The sequence below is a fragment of the Oryctolagus cuniculus genome, chromosome 15, assembly GCF_964237555.1.
Source record: "Oryctolagus cuniculus chromosome 15, mOryCun1.1, whole genome shotgun sequence".
NCBI classification, from domain to species: domain Eukaryota; kingdom Metazoa; phylum Chordata; class Mammalia; order Lagomorpha; family Leporidae; genus Oryctolagus; species Oryctolagus cuniculus.
The window spans coordinates 36,412,988-36,433,791 of record NC_091446.1 but is presented as its reverse complement, the minus strand read 5'-3'; the positions used below and the strand labels follow the sequence as shown (position 1 = coordinate 36,433,791).

At 44.6% G+C, this 20,804-nt stretch overlaps 1 protein-coding gene and 1 long non-coding RNA gene across 16 annotated transcripts in view; one reads left to right on the top strand and one right to left on the bottom strand.

The window, feature by feature from the left end:
* PLCE1 (phospholipase C epsilon 1) overlaps window positions 1–20,804 on the top strand; it is a 352,529-nt gene that overhangs the window by 297,241 nt on the left and 34,484 nt on the right. For 9 of the 15 annotated variants that reach the window (XM_070057584.1, XM_051823417.2, XM_070057580.1 and 6 more), the window contains 7 exons: window positions 5,039–5,168; window positions 8,459–8,500; window positions 9,365–9,486; window positions 10,326–10,443; window positions 14,028–14,159; window positions 15,772–16,062; window positions 20,371–20,534. In XM_070057584.1, the coding sequence (XP_069913685.1) occupies window positions 5,039–5,168; window positions 8,459–8,500; window positions 9,365–9,486; window positions 10,326–10,443; window positions 14,028–14,159; window positions 15,772–16,062; window positions 20,371–20,534 (999 nt within the window). The remainder of the gene's footprint in view (window positions 1–5,038; window positions 5,169–8,458; window positions 8,501–9,364; window positions 9,487–10,325; window positions 10,444–14,027; window positions 14,160–15,771; window positions 16,063–20,370; window positions 20,535–20,804) is intronic. The other 6 variants (XR_011382357.1, XM_051823420.2, XM_051823418.2 and 3 more) reach the window with 1 other exon arrangement.
* LOC127484156 (uncharacterized) lies at window positions 10,983–20,376 on the bottom strand. The gene is made up of 4 exons (XR_007910925.2): window positions 19,201–20,376; window positions 13,031–13,154; window positions 11,489–11,694; window positions 10,983–11,174 (listed from the first exon to the last, which is right to left on the bottom strand). It is a non-coding gene; the product is annotated as an uncharacterized lncRNA (long non-coding RNA).

Below are 20,804 nucleotides of genomic sequence, written 5' to 3'. Positions count from 1 at the left end.
TATAGAGTTACAGAAAGAGGGAGAGACAGAGTGGGAGAGATCATCCACTGTTCACTCCCCAAATGGCTGCAACAGCCAGAGCTGCGCCGATCCAAAGCCAGGAGCCAGGAGCTTCCTCCAAGTTTCCCATGTGGGTGAAGGGGCCCAAGCACCTGGGCCATCTTCTGCTTTCCCAGGCCACAGCAGAGAACTGGATCAGAAGAGGAGCTGCTGGGACACGAACTAGTGCCCATATGGGATGCCGGCACCGCAGGCAGAGGCTTAGCCTACTGTGCCACAGCACCAGTCCCAGGAAGCCAGTTTTGAAAACTGAGTTTCTTTAAAGGATGTATTTGATTTTGGGATTTCTACTTCATATGCCAGTGAAGTCTCTCATCCCCCTCACCTAAAATTCTACTTTATGGAATTGTTCCCATGGAGAATACGCCACCATTATTTAGTGATTTGGAATGGATGATGTGTAACTGTTATCTCTGGAGCCAGCCTGCAGGAATACCACAAGTGGTTGTGGTAGTCCCCACTAGGGAAGCCCCCGTTAGGGATGGCCCTTGGATGTGAGCTCTTGGGGAAAGCCCAATAGCAGCAGCCCTGTGATCCTGGTGTGTCTGCAGCATGTTGACCTCAAGCTGCTGCCACGCCCACCTCGCTCACAGAGTTCTGTGCCTTAGCTCCATAAACCTGTCCGTGCAGGGGGACAGCCCAAGAATGTGTTCAAAGGTTCAGATCCAGGAGGCTAAGGCCGCGTACCAGGCCACACTTGCTTATGCTATAGAGAGACAGCTGCCAAAGCTAATTATCCCATTAAAGGGCACTGTTGGCCCAAGTGCTTCACTTTTGAAACAGAGCAGCCAGGAGCACTGCAGGAGCCCCAGCCCACGCAGGGAGCAGGCCCCAGTACCAGGAGCAGGTGTGCAGAGCCAACCCCAGGGCGGGGCTTAGAGCTTTTCATTTTTTCCCGTGCCATCACCTCCAAACTCCCAGTCCTGTTCCAGTCCTGCAGTAGAGGTTTTCAGAGAATGGGGAATTCAGCACGAGAGTTCTAGAAGCCCAACAAATCTAGAACCCTTGTCCCAGGTCATTAATAAAAAATTGTCAAGTTAAGTGTTCATTTGGGTTTGTTGAATAGTCCACTTGAAGTAATCGTCGAAGCTTTAATTTGTAAGCTTCACAGGCAGGTCCTGGGTTGAAAGCCTGAATGGTACACAGCCTGGCGTTGGCGAGAAGTGGTACTGAGAAAAGCCAGGTAGCAGCCACTGACTGTCACAAACCGCCCTGTGACCATGTAGCCATCAGTCTTTCTGGGCCTTTATGGCTTCTTCTGTAAAATGGGAGTCTTAAGGTAACTGGCCTCATAGAACCTCCTGACATTAAAATCTCACAGAAATCTCCCAAGGTGGACTGTGGGACCTGTCAGCATGGCAGACTGCTCTATCACATTCTATCCCGCAACCCAGATCCTCTGGGCCTGGGCTCTTCCAACATTGCTGTTCAAGGGTCAGAATTTTGAAAAACTGTGCACCTCTCATGCCTTTGAAAGGCAACATTAAATATCACAAGTTCAAATAGTTTAAAAGACTGTATTTCTTCATATATTATTCTACACGATATATAATAAAGGGGCTGGTATCGTGGTATCACAGGTTAAACCATCACTTGCAATGCCAGCATCCCATGTTGGAGTAGTAGTTCAAGTTTTGGTTGCTTTGCTTCCAATCCAGATTTCTTCTAATTCCTGGGAAGGCAGCAGCTGATGAGCCAAGTACTTGGGTCCCTCCCGTCCATATGGAAGATCTGAATGGAGTTCCAGGCTCCTGGCTTCAGCCTGGCCCAGCCCCAGGTGTTGTGGCCATTTGGGGAGTGGACAGAGGTGACTTCAGGAGACTTGTTCTTTGTAAACCCATGCTTACTCTAGCTAAATCACCTCTTTACATTTTCAAGTTCTCAAAAACCAACAAACAAACCATTTTGAACTTTTGACGCTGACCACAATATGATTTCCACAACCTACTTCTTCCTCCTTATGAAAGACTGGGGCAGTGGAATCCCATTCCCTGTTGTCTCAAAGTGCTTGCAAACCCAGGACGATTTCCCAGGGAACACCTTCAGTGATTCCACTGTCACACTGCAAGGCCCTTCAGTGCTCTGACAGGCAGTGGGTCTAGACCTGGTGATCTGGCCTCCCATAAGGCCAGTGGATGCCCGGAGGCCAGTGTGCATAGACCCCAGCCCTGGCTTAGAAGGCCTGAGCTCTTTGCATGCAGAGAGCTCTCCCGCAGCAAGGATTCCGATGCCTTCTTCTGCCTCAGTCTTGTGCTAAGGCTCTTTTGAGCCTCCTACTGCACCCCAGCAGAATCCTCCAGGATTTTGACTTGGTCCCAGAACTCTGATCCATTAGACTCAAATAGTTCCACTAGATGGCAAGCACTGGGGAGAAGGAAGAGTGAGACCTGCTCCTGCCTAGTCCCGCTGGAGCCAGCTGTCTCCTCTTACCCCTACCTCAAACACTGTCTGGCACTCATCCTATGAGACGCTCTGAGAAAAGGAAGGGGAAACAAATCCCTGGTTAAATAAGTGTGGGAGATGTTGCCCTGGAGACAGACTTTTGAGGAACCGTGATTGCCTTTTAGCACAGTAAAGGAAGGCTCTGTGAAGCCCTGTGGCAGGGGTGGGCTTCAGTTTGGTTAAGCCACCATCTGAAAAGTTTCCTTGTGCTTCATGGTTACTGTTTTTTCAGTTTTCCCATGATATATTTTAACACCCACAGGGGTCCATATACCCACTTGGAAAATCCCAGCCCAGACAGTGTTCAGTTTTCTGGGACAGACCATGTTGTAAAATACTTTAGGTATAGACACAGCCTAAATATGTCTTCCTTATGTATACATTTCTATTATAAAGTTATTATAACCACATTTTAGAATAGAGGATTATTTTTAAACACACATAATTCCAAGGTTGAATACAGACTCTATCACAGGAATTCTTAACCCTGATAATATCTACAGATAGAATCCAAGCAGCAGATGAACATAAAAGGAAAAAAATCCTTATTTCCTCTAACCTCTACTTGAAATTTGGCATTTCTTCTGTGTGAGGAACAGACCACGGTAACATTGGCAGCACCTATGCCTTTGTCACCAGCGGAGATGATGGCTTTTTCTTGTAACTTCACCATTCTGCTAACACTTGTCTCCGTGAGAATTATTTATGCTCATCATATTTTCATCATTGCCCGGCCCACCATTATTATGTGTTTGCTTTGTTGGTAAAGGAAGCACACACATTCTGATAGCACAAATGTGCCTTGTAACATTGTGGCGACTATATTGAACATTATTTCCTTCTGTAATCATTTTGTTTTATGCATTTAAACATCGTTCTGAGAAGGGATCCTAGCTTATGAGACTACCAGAGGGCTCTGTGACACAGAAACAGGTAGGCAGCCTGTGGTGTCAACCTTAACTGGCCTCTTTATGAATGCCATTTTGTGTAATATAATTATACATACTTTAAAAGATATGTGTATATATTCACATGTACAGATATTAAATATACACACAATTCTATGTTCAATAAATGACCTCCCTGGCTGGACACATTAGGTTTCCTAAAGTTTCTAAGCCTGTTTTGTTGATTTGATTTACCATTCAGATGATGTCTCTTGGAAAAAATCTTATTTGAACCAACTATCTTTCATTTTGTTAAGTTTGTTTATTTGAGAAGGAAAGAGAGAGAGAGAAAGAGATCTTCCATCTCTGGCTCACTTCCCAAATGCCCACAACAGCCAGATCTGGGCTAGGCTGAAGCCAGGAGCCAGGAACTCCACCCAGGCCCCCCAGAGATGGCAGAGACCCAAGCACTTGGGTATAATCTACTGCCTTCCCAGGTGCATTAGCAAGAAATGGGACCTGAAGCAAAATAGCTCAAACCAGTGCCCTGATATGGGATGGGGGCCTCCTAAGCAGTGGCTTAACTCACTGCACCATAACATCCGCCCCAATCCAGCTATTCCTTTAATCTCTTTGTCCATAGGGATTCTGACATGATTCTGGAGGCCAAAGGGCTTTATTTTAAGAAATTGGTTTTTTTTAGCAGAGACGTAGCATTCCTACACAGCTGGGCTGAGTAACTTCTCTCTCTTTTTTTCTTTTTTAACTTTTATTTAATAAATATAAATTTCCAAAGTACAGCTTTTCGATTACAGTGGCTTCCCCCCCCCCATAACTTCACTCCCACCTGCAACCCTCCCATCTCCCGCTCCCTCTCCCATTCCATTCACATCGATTCATTTTCAATTATCATTATATACAGAAGGTCAATTTAGTATATATTAAGTAAAGATTTCAACAGTTCGCACATACACAGAAACACAAAGTGTTAAGTACTGTTTGAGTACTAGTTATAGCATTAATTTACTCTTTTTTTTTTTTAAGATTTATTTGAAAGGCAGAGTTAGAGAGAGAGAGAGAGAATCTTCCTTTCACTGCTTCACTCCCCCAAATGGCTGCAATGGCCAGAGCTGGGCCAGCCAAATCCAGGAGCCAGGAGCTTCTTTCTGGTATCCCATGAGGGCACAGGGCCCAAGGACTTGGGCCATCTCTGCTACTTTCCCAGGTGCATTAGCAAGGAACTGAATTGGAAGTGGAACAGCTGGGACTTGAACCAGCACCCATATGGGATGCTGGCTCTTCAGCCATCAGCTTTACCCACTACACCACAGCATCAGCCCCCTGAGTAACTTCTTCAGTCATTTGGGACTGCTGGTGGCTCCCCAGGGCCCTGAAGGTGTCTCTTGGATGGTTTGTCCTAGGCACCACACAGTTTCCTCATGATTGTTTCTAAAAGGTCCAGGATTCTTCCTGGATGAGGTTGACATCCACCTAAGTGTTGACTTGCATTTCAAGTGAGTCCAAGATATTTTTTGCCTATCCCAAATGAGTGAAAATGGGTTAGTGACTGTGCTGAGCTTTAAATGCAGTTTTGACGGTTACAGATGACAGTTCGGTAGCTGGGCATTGAAGTATTGCTCTCTCTACAGGCTCATCAGTTAGCTTCCATGCAAGCACAGGCTTATAATGGTGGGAATGGCAACCCCCCACCTGCCAATAATGAAGAAGAAGAAGATGAAGAGGATGAATATGACTATGACTATGAATCCCTTTCAGATGGTAAGAGATTCAGAACCTAATGCTGTGTGCAGGGAAATGCTTGGCTGGTTTTCTGGCTTTTGCTTGTTTGGGGTATTTTTTCAATTTTTTCCCAAAAATAAATGTTGACTTTCCCATAGACCAATAATGCAGATTGTTGTATACCTGTCCAAGACTTTCTGAACCCAGTTACTTAGCAAGGACCAAGAGAGTAAAAGAAGACTTCTGTTAGTTACCATGGTCACCTCTCAGGGAAAGAAGAGAAGGTGCAGGATGCCACACGGGGGGTGGGGGTGGGGTGAGGCATTCCTGAGATGGATTCTTGGAGAAAGAGAAGCCCATCCTCTCAGTTCTGCAGAGGAATTGTAGTCTGTGGCCAAATTTGTTCTCTCCCCAGCACCACCTGCAGGGGGCAGCATCGCCACTCTGTGCTCTCCTTTTCTGGCTCACACTGGTGGTGTGGAGATATAGAAAAAAATCCTCATTTCCCTCCCTCTGGCCTACCAGAGAGATAACTACAGATAACTTGGGAAGCATTCCATTCACATCAGAATTGGGTTTAAAATGTATTTCCTGTGTACTAAATTAGTGTCACTTGCCAGAGATTGCAAACTGCTTTCTCAGGTACCATTGCTGATGGTAGACTGTTTTGATAACTTCTAAAAGATAACAATGTGCTTATGGGGAAATGCCAAGCTTCCTACTTATATACACATTATGCATGCAGAGTATACTGTTTCTGTGTAGAACATTGTTTAACTCAACATGGAGCTCTTCCCAGACTAGCAGCTGTTTGCCACTGGTGCCAAGATCAGGTGAGCCACCTTCCTCCAAGTTGCTACTTCTCTGGCTCCAGACAGTTGGCTCCACGAGCTTCCTTCACTGATACAGCCCCATCTTCTACCCCCAAATATGATACCAGACTAAGTTCACTTCCTGTGTGTCCTTAGGAGTGGGCATTTGGTGCAGTAGATGCTGCTTGGTTTGCCCACCTTACATATCAGAGTGCCTGGGTCCAAGCCCTGGCTCTGCTTCTGGTTCCAGCTTCCTTTAATGCACACTTTGAGGGGCAGCAGGTGATGGCTCAAGTATGTGGATTCCTGTCTGGGTTGAATTCCTGGCTCCTGGCTTTGGCCTGGCCCAGTTCCAGCTATTACAGGCATTTTGAGAAGTGAACTAGCAGATTAAATCTCAATCCCCCCCGCCCACTCACACTCACTCTTACTCACTCACTCTGGCTCTCTTTCATATGAAATGAAAATAAATTTTAAAAATTAATGTGTGTCCTTAATAATTATTGATTTTTGCTTCATACTATTAATTTAAGAATCTATTTAGTTGATCTGAAACTCCATCAGATAACACAAGGGATAGATCTCATCATATAATAACAGACGATTAAAAGGAATCAAGATCATTTCTTTGTAGCCTGTTCTTGAGAAGTCGTGGGAATGTGAATATTTTTATATGGAGTTATTCTTCCCATGGATTTCTACTGTAGTTATGGTAGTATCCCAGAAAAGACTAAAACAATTCAGATATGAAGCGAAAACCACACTTAAGAATTCAACCAATCCAGATGTCCTTTACCTCTGTAAGAAGTTAGTCCAGTGAAAGACAAATTCACTCTCTATCGTCAATTACTCCTGTGTTCTTTCTCTACTTTTGAGAACAGAGAAAGGAGAAGCCTTGTAAAAAATTATTATTATAGATGTTTTGATTTGCAAATAAAATGAACAGATGGAGGAAGGATCTTTCTGGCTTATTTTCAGTCTGGAGAGCAAAATGTAACCCTACCCAAACTGAATTTCTAAGTTAGTTGCACGCATTTTTTAAAACCCACACGTACTGATGCAGAGTTTCAGTGGAAAATGGGGCCCCACCAGGCTCTGCCCCAGTGGGCTACGAGACCCTGGGGAACGTCCTTTCCCTGTTGTCACCATGGGTCCCTCGGATGCGCAATGAGAAGGGTCTGAGCAGTGTTTGGTGACGTTCTCCCAGCTTCTAACACCTGTGATCTCTGACTGTGCCACTCCACTCCCGCCACCTGACCATTTCCCATTTCACTGAAAGGTCCTCGGACTGGAGGATTCCCAAACAGACCTTGCAGTTTCGCTGTCCCTCACTGAAGCGTGTCCCATGGAACCTTCCGTACATGTACAAGGACTGTTAAATGCCTTGTCAAGCGTAGGCTTTTGATTGTGCTTGTGGTGCCTCATTCATCTCTCCACTGTTACTACAATCTCCAGCTGGGATGAAAGGAAAGCAAAAACCTGCCTGCAGAGTGGAGAACCAGCTCCAGCTTTTAGAGGGGCCTCAAAGGTTTCTAGGGCTCTTGACTTATGGGTCCCTTTGCAAGTCAGAAGGAAGCCATGGATGCATACCTCCAAGAGAAATCAACCCTGCATACAAGCAATTGCAGGAGCTTCTCAGGTCTCCCAGGGCCCTTGCAGGTGTGCCAGGTTAAGATCCCATCTCTAAAGTCAGGGGCCAGGTTTATCTCAGACAGCTGCAAAAGGAGGGGAATTAACCTCTTTGCCCCTTTGGTCTATAAAAGTGCCATGATTACAACCTACAGAATTGTGGCACCCAAAAAGCCTAAGGAAGTTGCAAGTGAGGTTACACATTTTAGGAATCATGACTCTACCTTTTGTGTAACAAATTCTTAATGAATATTTATTTATTTAAATTTGATGTTAGCAATAATGTCTTATTGCTAGTGGTTGCACTCCTTAATTGTCAAAATATTAAATCTCTAAAATATTTCTTGTTTCATTTATCTTATAATCTAAGCTATCATTATTTATGCTTTGCTTTCTATCTTATGTTAATTTGTTGGCTTTTTGTCTGATTCTTCTCACTTTTTATTTCTCTGAATTTTATGACATATAATGAAATTTAAAGAAGTAAAGTAGATTCTTTTCCCCAATGTTGTCGCTTACTTTGACTAGTTTTGAATATTTACTGCAGCACAAATTTGAGTTAATAACCCAGTGTAGGCATATTCTTTTACAATGACTGCACATTACTAATAAATTAATCAATTTCTGTCCATTTGAAGGAACTGGAAATAGATGACATGAGTGTGGCAGCCACTGGCATGATGAATATTAACCATAATGTCTTCTCTTGCTAATGGTTGCACCTCTTAATACTCAAAATATAACTCTATGAAACATTTCTTGTTCCATTTATCTTGTAGTCTAAGCTGTTGTTGTTTATGTTTGGCTGCATATCTTAATTTACTTTGTCTGCCTTTCTGTCTCACTTCTCCTTCCTTTTGTCCCCTTTCTGATTGTGTTTTTCTGTAGCAGACGTCCTTACTGCTTCCCCTGCTCCTAACGGTCAGGAAGGTAAAGGCCATTTGAACCGGGCATTTTCACTGCATGGATGGCAGCATTCATTTCCAATTTCTTGGGCCTGATTCACATGAAAGTGTGACACCTCTGTGAATCCAAATGTAAAGAAATGATTTATCTCGTTTACGTCTTGGCAGCCTGCGTGGCCCTGATTTGGAATAAGGATGTATTGGTGTAAACGTCTGTGGTCTGATGAGAGGATGAAGTCTTGAGGGTGTTTTCATTTTCAGAGAGCATGATCATAACATAGCCCAAGCACCTTTAGAATCATTTGGAATAGAAATGCTGGGGGGGAAAAGCAAAGCATAAACTTATCTGTCGTACTATGATATAGCATATTTTAATTTGTTATTATCACTTAATAACTTAATACCAATCATGAAAACCTTACTTTCAAATTAATTATAATTGTGAAAATTTTGCATTGTATTTAGCAATATATCTTTTCCCCTCTGGTTTTGACATTTCTCCAGGAAGAAGTGAGTAGGTTCACTTTAAAGTGAGAGTGATTCCATCATGTGTTCCTACCTAGAAGTGCTTCGGCCACTAAATCCTTCCCAAACCTGTGTGCTGTCAGCTTCTCAACACAGAGTATCTTCCATAATGGGTTCACAGTTCTCATCATCTTTATGAAAATGAGTATTCCATCTCTATTTTGTCTATATGCTATTAATTAAATTGAAAATAAACACTTCAACCCCGTTGTTAAAACTGTGCTTCAAGCCATCATTTCCGTAGTAGGTAGCCAGAACCTCCATCCGTCAGATAGGTACAAGTAGCTGGATCCCTGCGGGGTGGACACAAAGCCTTGAAAGTCGTTTGGTTCTCTTTCACTGAAGCCTGCTAACTGGTTTTCAGACAACATTCTGGAAGACAGACCTGAAAACAAGTCCTGTAATGACAAGCTTCAGTTTGAGTACAGTGAAGAAATCCCCAAAAGGATAAAGAAAGCAGATAACTCGGCTTGCAACAAAGGAAAGGTAGGTGAACGGTTTGTGCTCAGTGTCACCTGGGCTGTGGTACTCCCGTCAGTTCCAGGCGAGATTCCACCTCCTCTGTCCCTTCCTACCAACTTTCCCTTGGTTTTCCTTTAGACGCCAACTCTGGCAAGGCCAGGCGTTGATTCATCCGACCAGTGCCTATTGACAGTAGAAGTGTGGTAGACACCAAAGTGGCTTAGGTGGTCCAGTGACGGAGATAGACGTATCACCAGTGCTCAGATACGTGCCCCGGGTTGTCAGAGGATCAGGGAAGGCTCCTGGGGAAGGTGATGTTTGAGAAGGAGAAAAATAGAGCATTCAGGCCAAGAGGACAAGCTGATGTGTTTGTGTTCAGGGAATTGCAAGAAGCTTCAAAGGGAGGGGCAGGAAGTTGAATGGGGACAGATTGCATCGTGTTAGACACTGAGGATAGAAAAGACACCTGCAGTCCCCAGACCCTTCCCTCGAGCACCTCACAGCACATGGACTCTGAGTGCATCATAGCCAGCGGCAGCGATGTTGCTGGAAAATAAACAAAATACATTAACACCCTGTGCTTCAGGAGATAGTCCTCCACCTATTCAACAAGTGTCCACTGACTGTTGCACAAGTAAGACCATGGACTGAGCCCCGAGGGAAGATGGAGGAGGCACTAGCTCGCCCCATGACCTAGCAGCTTTCACCCCAGGGAAAGTGTGAGGACTGGTACGAATGTATGGATAATTACAGAGCAGGGGGAAACTCTCCTGGTGGCAGCCAAGTGCAGGTAATGAGCTTTGGGACTTTGGGGGAACCAGCATAAATCTTCCATGTAAAAGGGTATCATTTCCCCTTGGTAGGTGTATGACATGGAACTGGGAGAGGAATTTTATCTTCCTCAAAATAAAAAAGAAAGCAGACAGATTGCACCAGAGCTTTCTGACCTCGTCATCTATTGCCAAGCTGTGAAATTTCCAGGTAAGAATGGGCAAGATCATCTCTAACACTTAACTGCACCACAGGATGAAAATATATTGTTTAGTTCAGTGGGCACTGTGAATGCTACCAAAATAAAGAAATCATGTTGCTGAAATCATCGTATTAACACTCTCTAAATATCTGTTATGATTATCATTGGCTTTGGTGTTTATGAGGAAAAACAGTATAAGATGTTCATTTCCAGACCACACAGTTTCCTTGCATAATAGTTAATAACAACGATAAAAACAAAGGAAATCTAATAATTAAATATATTAACTACTTAAGTATCGAAGTTTGTGCTAAGTGTTTTATGGAGGTCCTCTCCTTGATGACTCTCACTAATTCTAAGAGGTAGGGGTTATACTGTCTCCATTTTAAAACACAACATCAGCAGTGCCCTTCTTGTCAGGGAGCATGGTCAATGTATTCATCCAATCAGATGGCTCATAGACGGGACCCCAGAAGACGGGGGGCAAGCAGGGAAGCCCATAAATTATGGAAGTCAGTAAAATTCATTTCTTTGTCCCGAGAAAAGGGATTCCCTTGCACAGGCTGTCTGTGGACAAGGGAGGGCTGGTTTGGAGGGGCAGCCTGAGTGTTGGTAAACAGGGTATGTGGCCACGGTCTAGAGGGGGGCGTTCACACACCTGCCTTCCTCTTCCCAAGATGAGCTGAATGCGGGTTCCGGCCCCCAGAGCACGTCTTAAACCCCACTTCTCACACTGCACCTGGAAAAATGAGACAGAGGTGTTGGACTATTAAAAAAAATGAGGCACCGGTGGCCTTTTCACACCCTCGAAGGAACAAATATACCATAAATCGAACTTTGTTCCTGTTAAGCTTTCTCCCGTAAACTGTCTTTAAACTGCTGGCAGCTGCTGCTACTTGTCTGCTAGCTGCTCGTCCGCTCGTGTCAAGGCAGAGATGAACGGCCGCATAGCCAGCAGAGATTTCAGAGGAATGCCGGGACTTAGACGCCTCGCTTCCGTTTCAGAGGTCATGACCTTAGGTCACACAAGTACGTTGGGTCACATTTGCTCACCTGGCCGGCCTGGCCTTCCCCGAGGGATCCTGTATGAAGCCCACTCCGTGCGAGGCTCCTGCTCGCTGCAACTCTTATGCCTTAGAAGTGCAGCTGATGCAACCGCCAAGCCGCTCCACTGGCTTTGTCTTGGCTTCTGGAGCGCAGAGTAGATGAGGAGCGCAGATCCCCAAAGACGTCTGAAATCAGCGCGAAAGATAAAGATTCTGTGCCAATAGAGAATCACAGAGAGGTCAAGGGCTCGTTTGCTGCCGCTTCTGACTTGAGGCATAGGCTAAGCGCCTGGTGGTTTGGCTTATTTTTAAAAGTCCAAGTATGTTGTTTTTTTCTAAAGTGTTTATGTAGCACACATTCCTACAGGCATACTGTACTTTAATGCTTTCTAAGTAATTGAAATGTCTTACATTTTTCTTTCCCCAACTTTATTTCCTTTCTCCAAATAACTGAGTTGTGCTGCCAGAATCGCTGCTGGAACACCTTTAAAATATTTATTGTTACCATGGCTGTTCTGATGACCATGAAGAAAATACCATAAAATGTTCAGTGGCTGCAGCATTGATTTTGATTTTGCTGTGTTATAATTTCAATGTATTTCACTTTTCGTCCTTCCAAATTCCCTTCCCAGGAGTCATATGCCAAAAAAAAAAAAAAAACTTCAGAGCAGTGAGGGACTCAAAGATCATGTGGTTTGAGGCCCCCACGAGTAACGGAGACCCCCATGATCACGTTCAGCTCCCTGCGTCCTGTTCTTTCCGTCACACTGTCTTGTCTTTAAGGACGCATCCCTCCATACTTCCATACCTGCTTTCGCATAGGGTTTCTTTCTCAGTTACATTCACTTTGTGAACTGACCTGTATTTTGTGCTCTTCTAAGAGGAAAATGGGAGGACCCGGCGTTTTTATCATCTCGCCCTACAACTCAGTTTCCAGCTACTTCCCGCCAGCCCCCTGTGTCCCTCACTCTCCTATACACATCACAGTCTTTGCAGCTTCCAGGCCATTGCACAGAGCACTCAACCTGGCCAGCTCTTCCCGCTCCCCTTTGCCATGCATGGTCCAAAGTCACAAGGCCAGGGTTCCCTGTGAAGTACCGGGACTCTTAAAGTCATCATGGTGTCTCTTCTGGGAACTGCTTGCATGTACAGGCATGTGCTCAGGTACCTACAGGGACTCTAGTTATCCACAGTTACAGTACAGCATTCTATGAGAAATATTAGAGATGGCATGATCACTGGTCAGAGATCTGGACTTGTGACTACCATGCTCTGTGAGCTTGACCCCAATAATTCCCCTCTCTGGGCCTCAATTTCCTCTCTTTAAAGTCTATGTTCTCTTTTCTAAGATTTTTTTTTTTTTTTTTTTTTTTTGCATTCCACACAGTGGCTTACCTCCCTACGCCACAATGCCAACCCCTAAAGTTATGTTCTTAACAATACTCCAGCCTGTCTTCTCTAATTCTGTTCTTGGAAGGTGCATTTTCATCTTTAAGAGGACTTCCTAAATGCTGCTTCAGCTTGATGAATGACTCAAAGGTGTACGTACTTGTAGACTTGTAGATCACTGGTGCTTTGTCATCCTCCTTGTCACACTGGAGCCAGGTCTGTGTGAAGTGCATTCATTTCCTTATTCAGCAAATATGTCCTGAACTCCTGCTGTGCTGAAGGCACTGTGACAGTCATGGGGCACCCAGGGAATGGTTGGGCACAAGGCAAGAAGGAGAAGCCATGAAAACGCATTATCATCTTAGTTGATTCCCCACAGACTCCTCAGACTAACCTATGGGTGAGCTCCTATAATCACACCCATTCTGTAGATAAGGAAATTGAGGAACAGAGGTCAAGCCTCACTGGCATGAATTTAACCTGGGACAATAGGAACCATTTTTTTTTTTTTTAAGATTATTTATTTATTTATTTGAGAGAGTTACAGACAGAGAGAAAGGTCTTCCATCCGCTGGTTCACTCCCCAGATGTCGACAAAGGCCAGAGCTGAGCCGATCCAAAGCCAGGAGCCAGGAGCTTCTTCCGGGTCTCCCAAGCAGGTGCAAGGGGCCCAAGCACTTGAGCCGTCTTCCACTGCTTTCCCTGGCCATTAGCAGAGAGCTAGCTTAGAAGAGGAGCAGCTGGGACATGAACCGGCATCCATATGGAATGCTGGCGGCTTAGCTCACTACACCACAGTGCCAGTCCCAGAATTATTTCTTTTAATCTCCCAAAATTGAGTAATTAGGCCCTGACAATTAAATAGTGATTGCAGCACTTTCTTCTCATGGAATTTTTCAAAATCTCTCTGGTATACAACCAATCAGGTACATGTATGACTTTGAGGTTAGAAGCACATCATTTTTATTGCAGAGATAAAAACTTTGCTATAATTGCCTCCGATACTATTATTAATGGTGCTAAAAATGCTAGCAGATCTTCTGAGCTGGGTTATAAGGGAGTAGTAGAACTTCAAAATAAACATGAACAGGGATGGAAAATGTTGAGTTCCCTTGCCTGGAGTTTTTGGCTTATTTATTTTCATTTTATGGGAACAGGGCTGTCAACTCTAAATGCATCTGGCTCTAGCAGAGGAAAAGAAAGGAAAAGCAGGAAGTCCATTTTTGGCAACAATCCGGGCAGAATGAGCCCAGGGGAGACAGCATCGTTTAACAAAACATCTGGAAAAAGTAAAGTCACCTTCTTACAATATTTTTGCTTGATTCTGCATGTGCCATGGTTAGGATATTTCACTGTCGAAGTTTTTAATTCCTTTTTTATTTTCGTGAATGTTCTCATTGTCCAAGTGTGGTATAAATGTCTTTAAAACTGCTAATTTTCACTTTGAACTTACTACAAATAGCATTTCATTGAACATGCCCTCATACTATTTGCCTCAAAAGTAAGAATTGAAGGCACCTGGGAACATTCTGGTGGTTCTTGGAAACTGCTCTCTTTGCCATTGTAACGCCAGATGATATATCCATTTTATTTCTAATTACTTTTTATTGTGAAAGTAATAAATCCTCATAGTTAAAAGCTCAAACAATACAGAATATTATTAAAAATCTTTCCTCTCTCAGTGTCCTGGTGCTGCTCCTCAGAGGTAACCACTGTTAAGTTTATTGTGTTTTCTTCAAGAAAAATAAATGCCTTTTTAAGATGATCCAAATGGAATATGAACATATTTGTATAACTTTTATACTTGCTATAACTTTTCACATAACTTTCTGTACATGTGTCTGCCTTACTCTGTTTAATGCCTGTGTGGTATTCCATTGGGTAGATATTTATTTAAGCATTTCATTGATTTAGTTACCTCCTTGCTGGTCGAATACTTGGATTGCTTCCAGTTTTTAATTTTTATTTTGCTGTGTATTTGTGGGAGTATACCTATGGCACAGTGAGGTCCTGAGGCCAGGGATGCCCAGGCTTTTAATTCAAATCAGTACTGCTACTCTTTTTTTTTTTTTTTTTTTTTTGACAGGCAGAGTGGATAGTGAGAGAGAGAGACAGAGAGAAAGGTCTTCCTTTGCCATTGGTTCACCCTCCAATGGCCACCACGGCTGGCGCGCTGTGGCCGGCGCACCACGCTGATCTGAAGGCAGGAGCCAGGTGCTTCTCCTGGTCTCCCATGGGGTGCAGGGCTCAAGCACTTGGGCCATCCTCCACTGCCTTCCCAGGCCACAGCAGAGAGCTGGCCTGGAAGAGGGGCAATCGGGACAGAATCCTGCGCCCCGACCGGGACTAGAACCCAGTGTGCCGGCACCACTAGGTGGTGGGTTAGCCTAGTGAGCCACGGCGCCGGCCTCATTTTATCTTTAAAGGTTATTTATTTATTTATTAGGCAAAGTTACCAAGAGAGCAAGAGAGATCTTCCATCTACTGGTTCACTCCCCAAATGGCCACAACAGCTGGGACTGGGCTAGGTCAAAACCAGGAGCCTGGAACTCCATCCAGGTCTCCCATGTGAGTGCAGGGGCCCAATCGCTCAGACCATCTTCTGCTGCTTTCCCAGACACCTTAGCAGGGAGCTGGATTAGGAGCGGAGCAGCCGGGACTCCAGCCTGCACTCCTGTGGCATGCAGCTTCCCAGGTGGTGGCTTAACTCGCTATGCCACAACGCTGCGCCCCCCACACACTCATTTTACAACTCTGTAGCTGTATGTTTCAGGGTGATGAGCTGACTTCTGCTGTCTTTCTGTGTTACACCTGTTTGCTGGGAAGCTGTGCGGGTTTCCCTTGGGAAAGGATGGGGTTTTTACCCCTAACCTGAGCCTCATCTTTTGTGGGGGGGTTTAGGTTTCTGTGAAGGCATTCGCCAGAACTGGGAGGAGACGCCCTCCGCTCTGAACCCCGCCACGTCGCTCAGCGCTCTCATTCGAACTCCCCGATGCTACCACATCTCGTCGCTGAACGAAAATGCCGCCAAACGGCTGTGCCGCAGGTATTCGCAGAAGCTGATCCAGCACACCGCCTGTCAGCTGCTCAGGACCTACCCGGCCGCCACCCGCATCGACTCCTCCAACCCCAGCCCCCTCATGTTCTGGCTCCATGGGATACAGCTCGTGGCCCTCAACTACCAGACGGACGGTAATGGGCGCAGCCTCCCCTCTCTCCTTTGTATCTGACCTTGCAGTAAATGCGGCTGACAAGCACCATTGTTTCAATGGGAGGAGCTTCCAGACTGCTACACACAGAACCCCAGGGTCAAAATACAGAGGGCGGAAAGCAAGGGTGTTTGATACTGAACTGTGGCCCTGAGACTTCATAGTTCAGGTGATAGAGAAGAACCTCGAAGGGGCCTCCAAAGTCTTCTGGCCCTGCCTCCTCCCTTTTTAAACTGATTTGGTTGTGAGGCAGAGAAGGGGGGGGTGAGCAGGTTAGAGAGCCTCCATGCATGGGTTCAGCCCCAAATGCCTGAGCTGACTGGGCTGGGGCCACAGCTGGGAGCCAAGAATTCAGTCCAGGTCTCCCATGTGGGTGGCAGGAATTGAACTACTTGAGCCATCACCACTGCTTCCCAGTGTCTGCGTTAGCAAGAAGCTAGACTCAGGAGCCAAGGCCAGGAACCAGCCCCAAGCACTCTAGTGCAGGAAGTGGGCATCTTAATCACTAGATTGAACACCACCCCTTGCTCCCATTTTTGAAAAGCACTTTTTAAGCAAAAACTAGAGCTGTGCCCACTTGGTTTATAAAAATATTTCTGAGCAGGGATCTCCTAATGCTACTTAGAACCTGTCTCACTATGCAATTCTTGCAGCCAAAAAAAAAAAAATTGTCTAACATGCTGTGAGTTAAAACCGTTTTTTCTTTTTTACATTCTTGTCACCACTTTGAAATGTGAAAAGGAGAATAAAGGGAAGTACCTTAACAGTAGCTATTCAAGGGATAACAAGGATGTGAATTGCAGGAAGAGAGAGAGCGGTGTTCATGTTTCCATAATCTACGAGACTGTGACACCAGGCCTGAGCCTCCAGAGGGAGCTACCACTTCCTGCATGCTCACCGTGCTCCTGGCACTGTGAATACCTGACCCTTTATATCGGGTGTACCCTGATCTCGTTTAATTTTCACAACACCCCAAGGTGCAGGTACCGTCATGATCCCCGTTTCTCAGATGAACAATTAGCCCAAGGTCACAGGATGGCTTGCAATGAGAAGTCCAAGGACTCTGGGAGTTTGGAGGATAAAGCATTTTGTTTCCATGCTGTTTTAGAGGGCAGCAGGGAAGCTACAGGAGGTAAGGAAAGACTCCATAAAGAATGTTTCCTAGAAGCACAATCAAAACCACAGTCTCCTTTAAACAAAACAGTCAAGCAGTGAGCAGCCCTTATCATTCCTCTCACGTGAACTGTATCAGATACTAACTAACTGTGCTGAACCATAAACCACAGCACAACCCTGACTCCAGCGGAGGTCAAACCGCAGCTTTAGCTCTGGGACCAGCCAGCTAGCTACTCAGTGCTGATGCCGACAGTACCCAGTTGTGACTGACCTCAAAGACATCTGCTTAGAGATAGCAGTCTTTTTTGTTTGTTTGTTTGTTTTGGCCCTTGTCGCATACACATCTTTCTATTGAAATGAAATAAGATGATGTGGATGAAGGACAATATTTAGCATAGCTCTTGGCACATGAAGAGCATTCCACAAATATTAACCATCATAAAGTGTGTTTGATAAATTATAAAAACAGTATGATTTGGGCTCGCAAATGGAAATAATAGTGAAATACTTTGGGGGTGAAAGTTGTAAAAATGTCAGTTTCCATTTCTTTTCAATCTTTCCCGAGTGGCTTGTAGGATCACATCTCTGGCCCAGTCTGTGGTTCTGCGTCCACTGGCACCCTTGATACCAAAATATTTTAAGTAAACTGAAATAACTAGCAAAGCAATTTTATCAAGGAAATGGAAATGCATTCGGTTTGGGATATGCCCAATCTTCTTTAGTGCCAAGTGCAGTGCAGACACGCCGGCTCCACCAATGGCAAAGGGAGCCCCAGGCAAACAAGACACAGGGATTTGCTACTTCTTGGGCCATCCTTCAGTGCAGCAGAACACATTGAGCTCCCAAATGCAGGGAAAATAGTATGATTGTGGTGTCCACTTACAACAGGGCCTCCAAATGAGTAGAAGACTATAAAGGCAAAGGTATTCTTGGCCTACCACCATCGTGTATGAGATGTAGAGAGATCATAGGGCGACACTGATTCATGCCTGCCCTCTCACTTGGCTGGAACAGGGGTTTTCAAATAATAACCCCAGATGAATTTCTGGGACCATTCCCAGGGAACAGGAGGAGAGCTAAATGTGAAGCCTCCTCTTTATTTAAAATTGAGTGGCTCCACATGGATCAGTTTTACATATTGGGTCACTAAATGAGATCTTTGTCAACAAAAAACGTGCTTTACATTTTTGGAAAGCTATTAGGACAGATAGAGTGCTAATGAAATCAGACTTCAAACCATAAGTAGCATGATCATAATATAATTTCCATTCACTGGGCACCAAATGCTAGAATAGGGACTCTCATACATTATCGTATTATGTGGTTCAGTGTCAGGAGGAGGGGCCTTAGTTCCAGCCATCTGGGTTGGAATCCTTGTTCCCACCACTTACCAGCTGTGTGCCTTGGATGTTTCTACTTCCTAGTGCCTCAGTGTTCTTATCTATAAAAATGGGAATACTAAAAGAATCTACTCATGAGTGAGTGGGAGTCCAAGAGTGCAGAAAGTATGAGCTACTATTCCTGTTATTAATATACAAAGAGATTTTTTTAAAGTTCCTGAAAATGTGTATTGTGAAAAAAAAAACTATATGGGTTTCAAAAAAATTTTGATACCTATATAAATCTATCTGAATTCCATGTTCCAGGAGCTTTTGAAGTATTTTTATATGTCTATTTCATATTTGCTCCTCTCTGTTGAGCCAGTCTGCCTCACCCTCTTAGCCATCCTAGCCATGTCAACGTTCCTGTCACAGAGTGGCCAAAGAAGAGGATTTTCTGCCTCTGCAGATGAGACCACAGGGCTACCATGAGTTGGTCCCATCAGGACGTTAAAGAAAGATGGGGTGCAGTGCACGGACTTGACCCCAATACCCAAGGAGCTTTCGTATGTCTCAGACATGTTAGCCCAGGAATCCCTGCACACAAGCCAGGCCAACCCCACATACACGGAACTATTTCACACACAGAAGACACAAAAGCCAACTTCTTGCTCCAAAGCACTTACCACACTTTTCCTTGATGTTGGTCCATAGAGCAAAGTTCAGGCCGTACATGGAAGGAATCTATCAGAGGAAACGTTCAGCAGGTGTGTCCCATAAACTTTTTGCTCATTTGGGAAACTTTGATACAGACTGGAGCCATCACATGAGCGTGTGAGTGTGTAAGAGTCCAGAAACAGTGCAGGTATTGGATCATTCATCAGAGAACTCTGCCAAATAAAATTTGGCCCCAAAAAACTCAGAGCCTTTGTGAAGATTTCTGAAGTTTATGGTTGAGGGGATTGTGGACATGATGTGAATCATATGTGATGACTTTTTTCGTATTTAACTACAATTTAAAAAGAGACAGAAGTTTTGTGATTAATGGGTTGAAATTGATATTTCAAGAAGTTATTTTTCTAGCTATTTTTCTATGGGTTCTTGTATAATTAAAACTTTCTTGCATTTTGTGTTCTAAATTGTTTTAAAATTCCTTTGAAAATGCAGACTGACAGGGAGATCTCTCATCTACTGGTTTGCTCATCAGATGCCCACAGAAACCAAGGCTGGGCCAGGACAAAGCCTGGAAATTCTTCCAGATCTCTCTCATGGGTTCCAGGAACCAAAGTACTTGAGCCATCATCTACTGCCTCCCAGGATGCATTAGCAGGGAGCTGGCTCAGAAATGGAGTATCTGGGACTTGAACCGGTGCTCTGAGATGCAGGTGTCCTCACTCTGCTACGATGCCCACCCCTTAGCTTACATATAAAATAGCAAGAGCTGACCATATAATTATCTGCATGGTTTGGTGTTTGGAGATAAAGAAATACCATTATTTCTTTCCAAAAATCAGTATAAAATGAGGCAATATACAAGACTTTTCAAATGGATGTGGTAAATTTTATTTGCAAGAGATTTTAAGTGGCAGAACTGGTTGTGGTGGAAACACTTGGCTCACCCACAGGCTGTGAGCTCCAGGAGTACAGGGCTTTTTCTCTCTTGTTCCTGGCTTCCTCTTCCAGCGCCTAACAGCCTGGCACAGAGTAGGCACTCATCAGTCTATGGGATGAGTGGATGATGATGTCTTCTTCAGGCTCGAGCTTAGGGAAAATCAATGCAAGATTTTCTCGAACTTTAAATTTACAACTCTCAAATGACAGAGTAGCAGGAAATATTGGCTCTCTCTGTTTTGCAGATCTCCCTTTGCATTTAAATGCTGCGATGTTTGAGGCAAATGGTGGCTGCGGTTATGTTTTGAAACCCCCAGTTCTGTGGGACAAGAGCTGTCCCATGTACCAGAAGTTTTCTCCACTGGAAAGGGATCTGGACAACATGGAGCCTGCTGTCTACTCTTTAACTGTAAGTAGGGCACTCATCATCACATGTCCGGAGTAGGAACAGATTTTGAATTCAAGGCCTTACGAAGCTGTCATGTCACCGAGGGTGCAGATTTAGTTCCCAAAGTGATATCTTGTACCCTGGTTAGACATAGGCGGAACTGTGGTGGAGCTGTGAGGTCCCCTTCACCAGGGGCACTGCTGATGTAGTTCTGTCTGCCCCACAACCATGAGTAGAGTCATTTCCTCATAAGCTCCAACAAGCTGTAGGATCAGACGAACTGGCATGAAT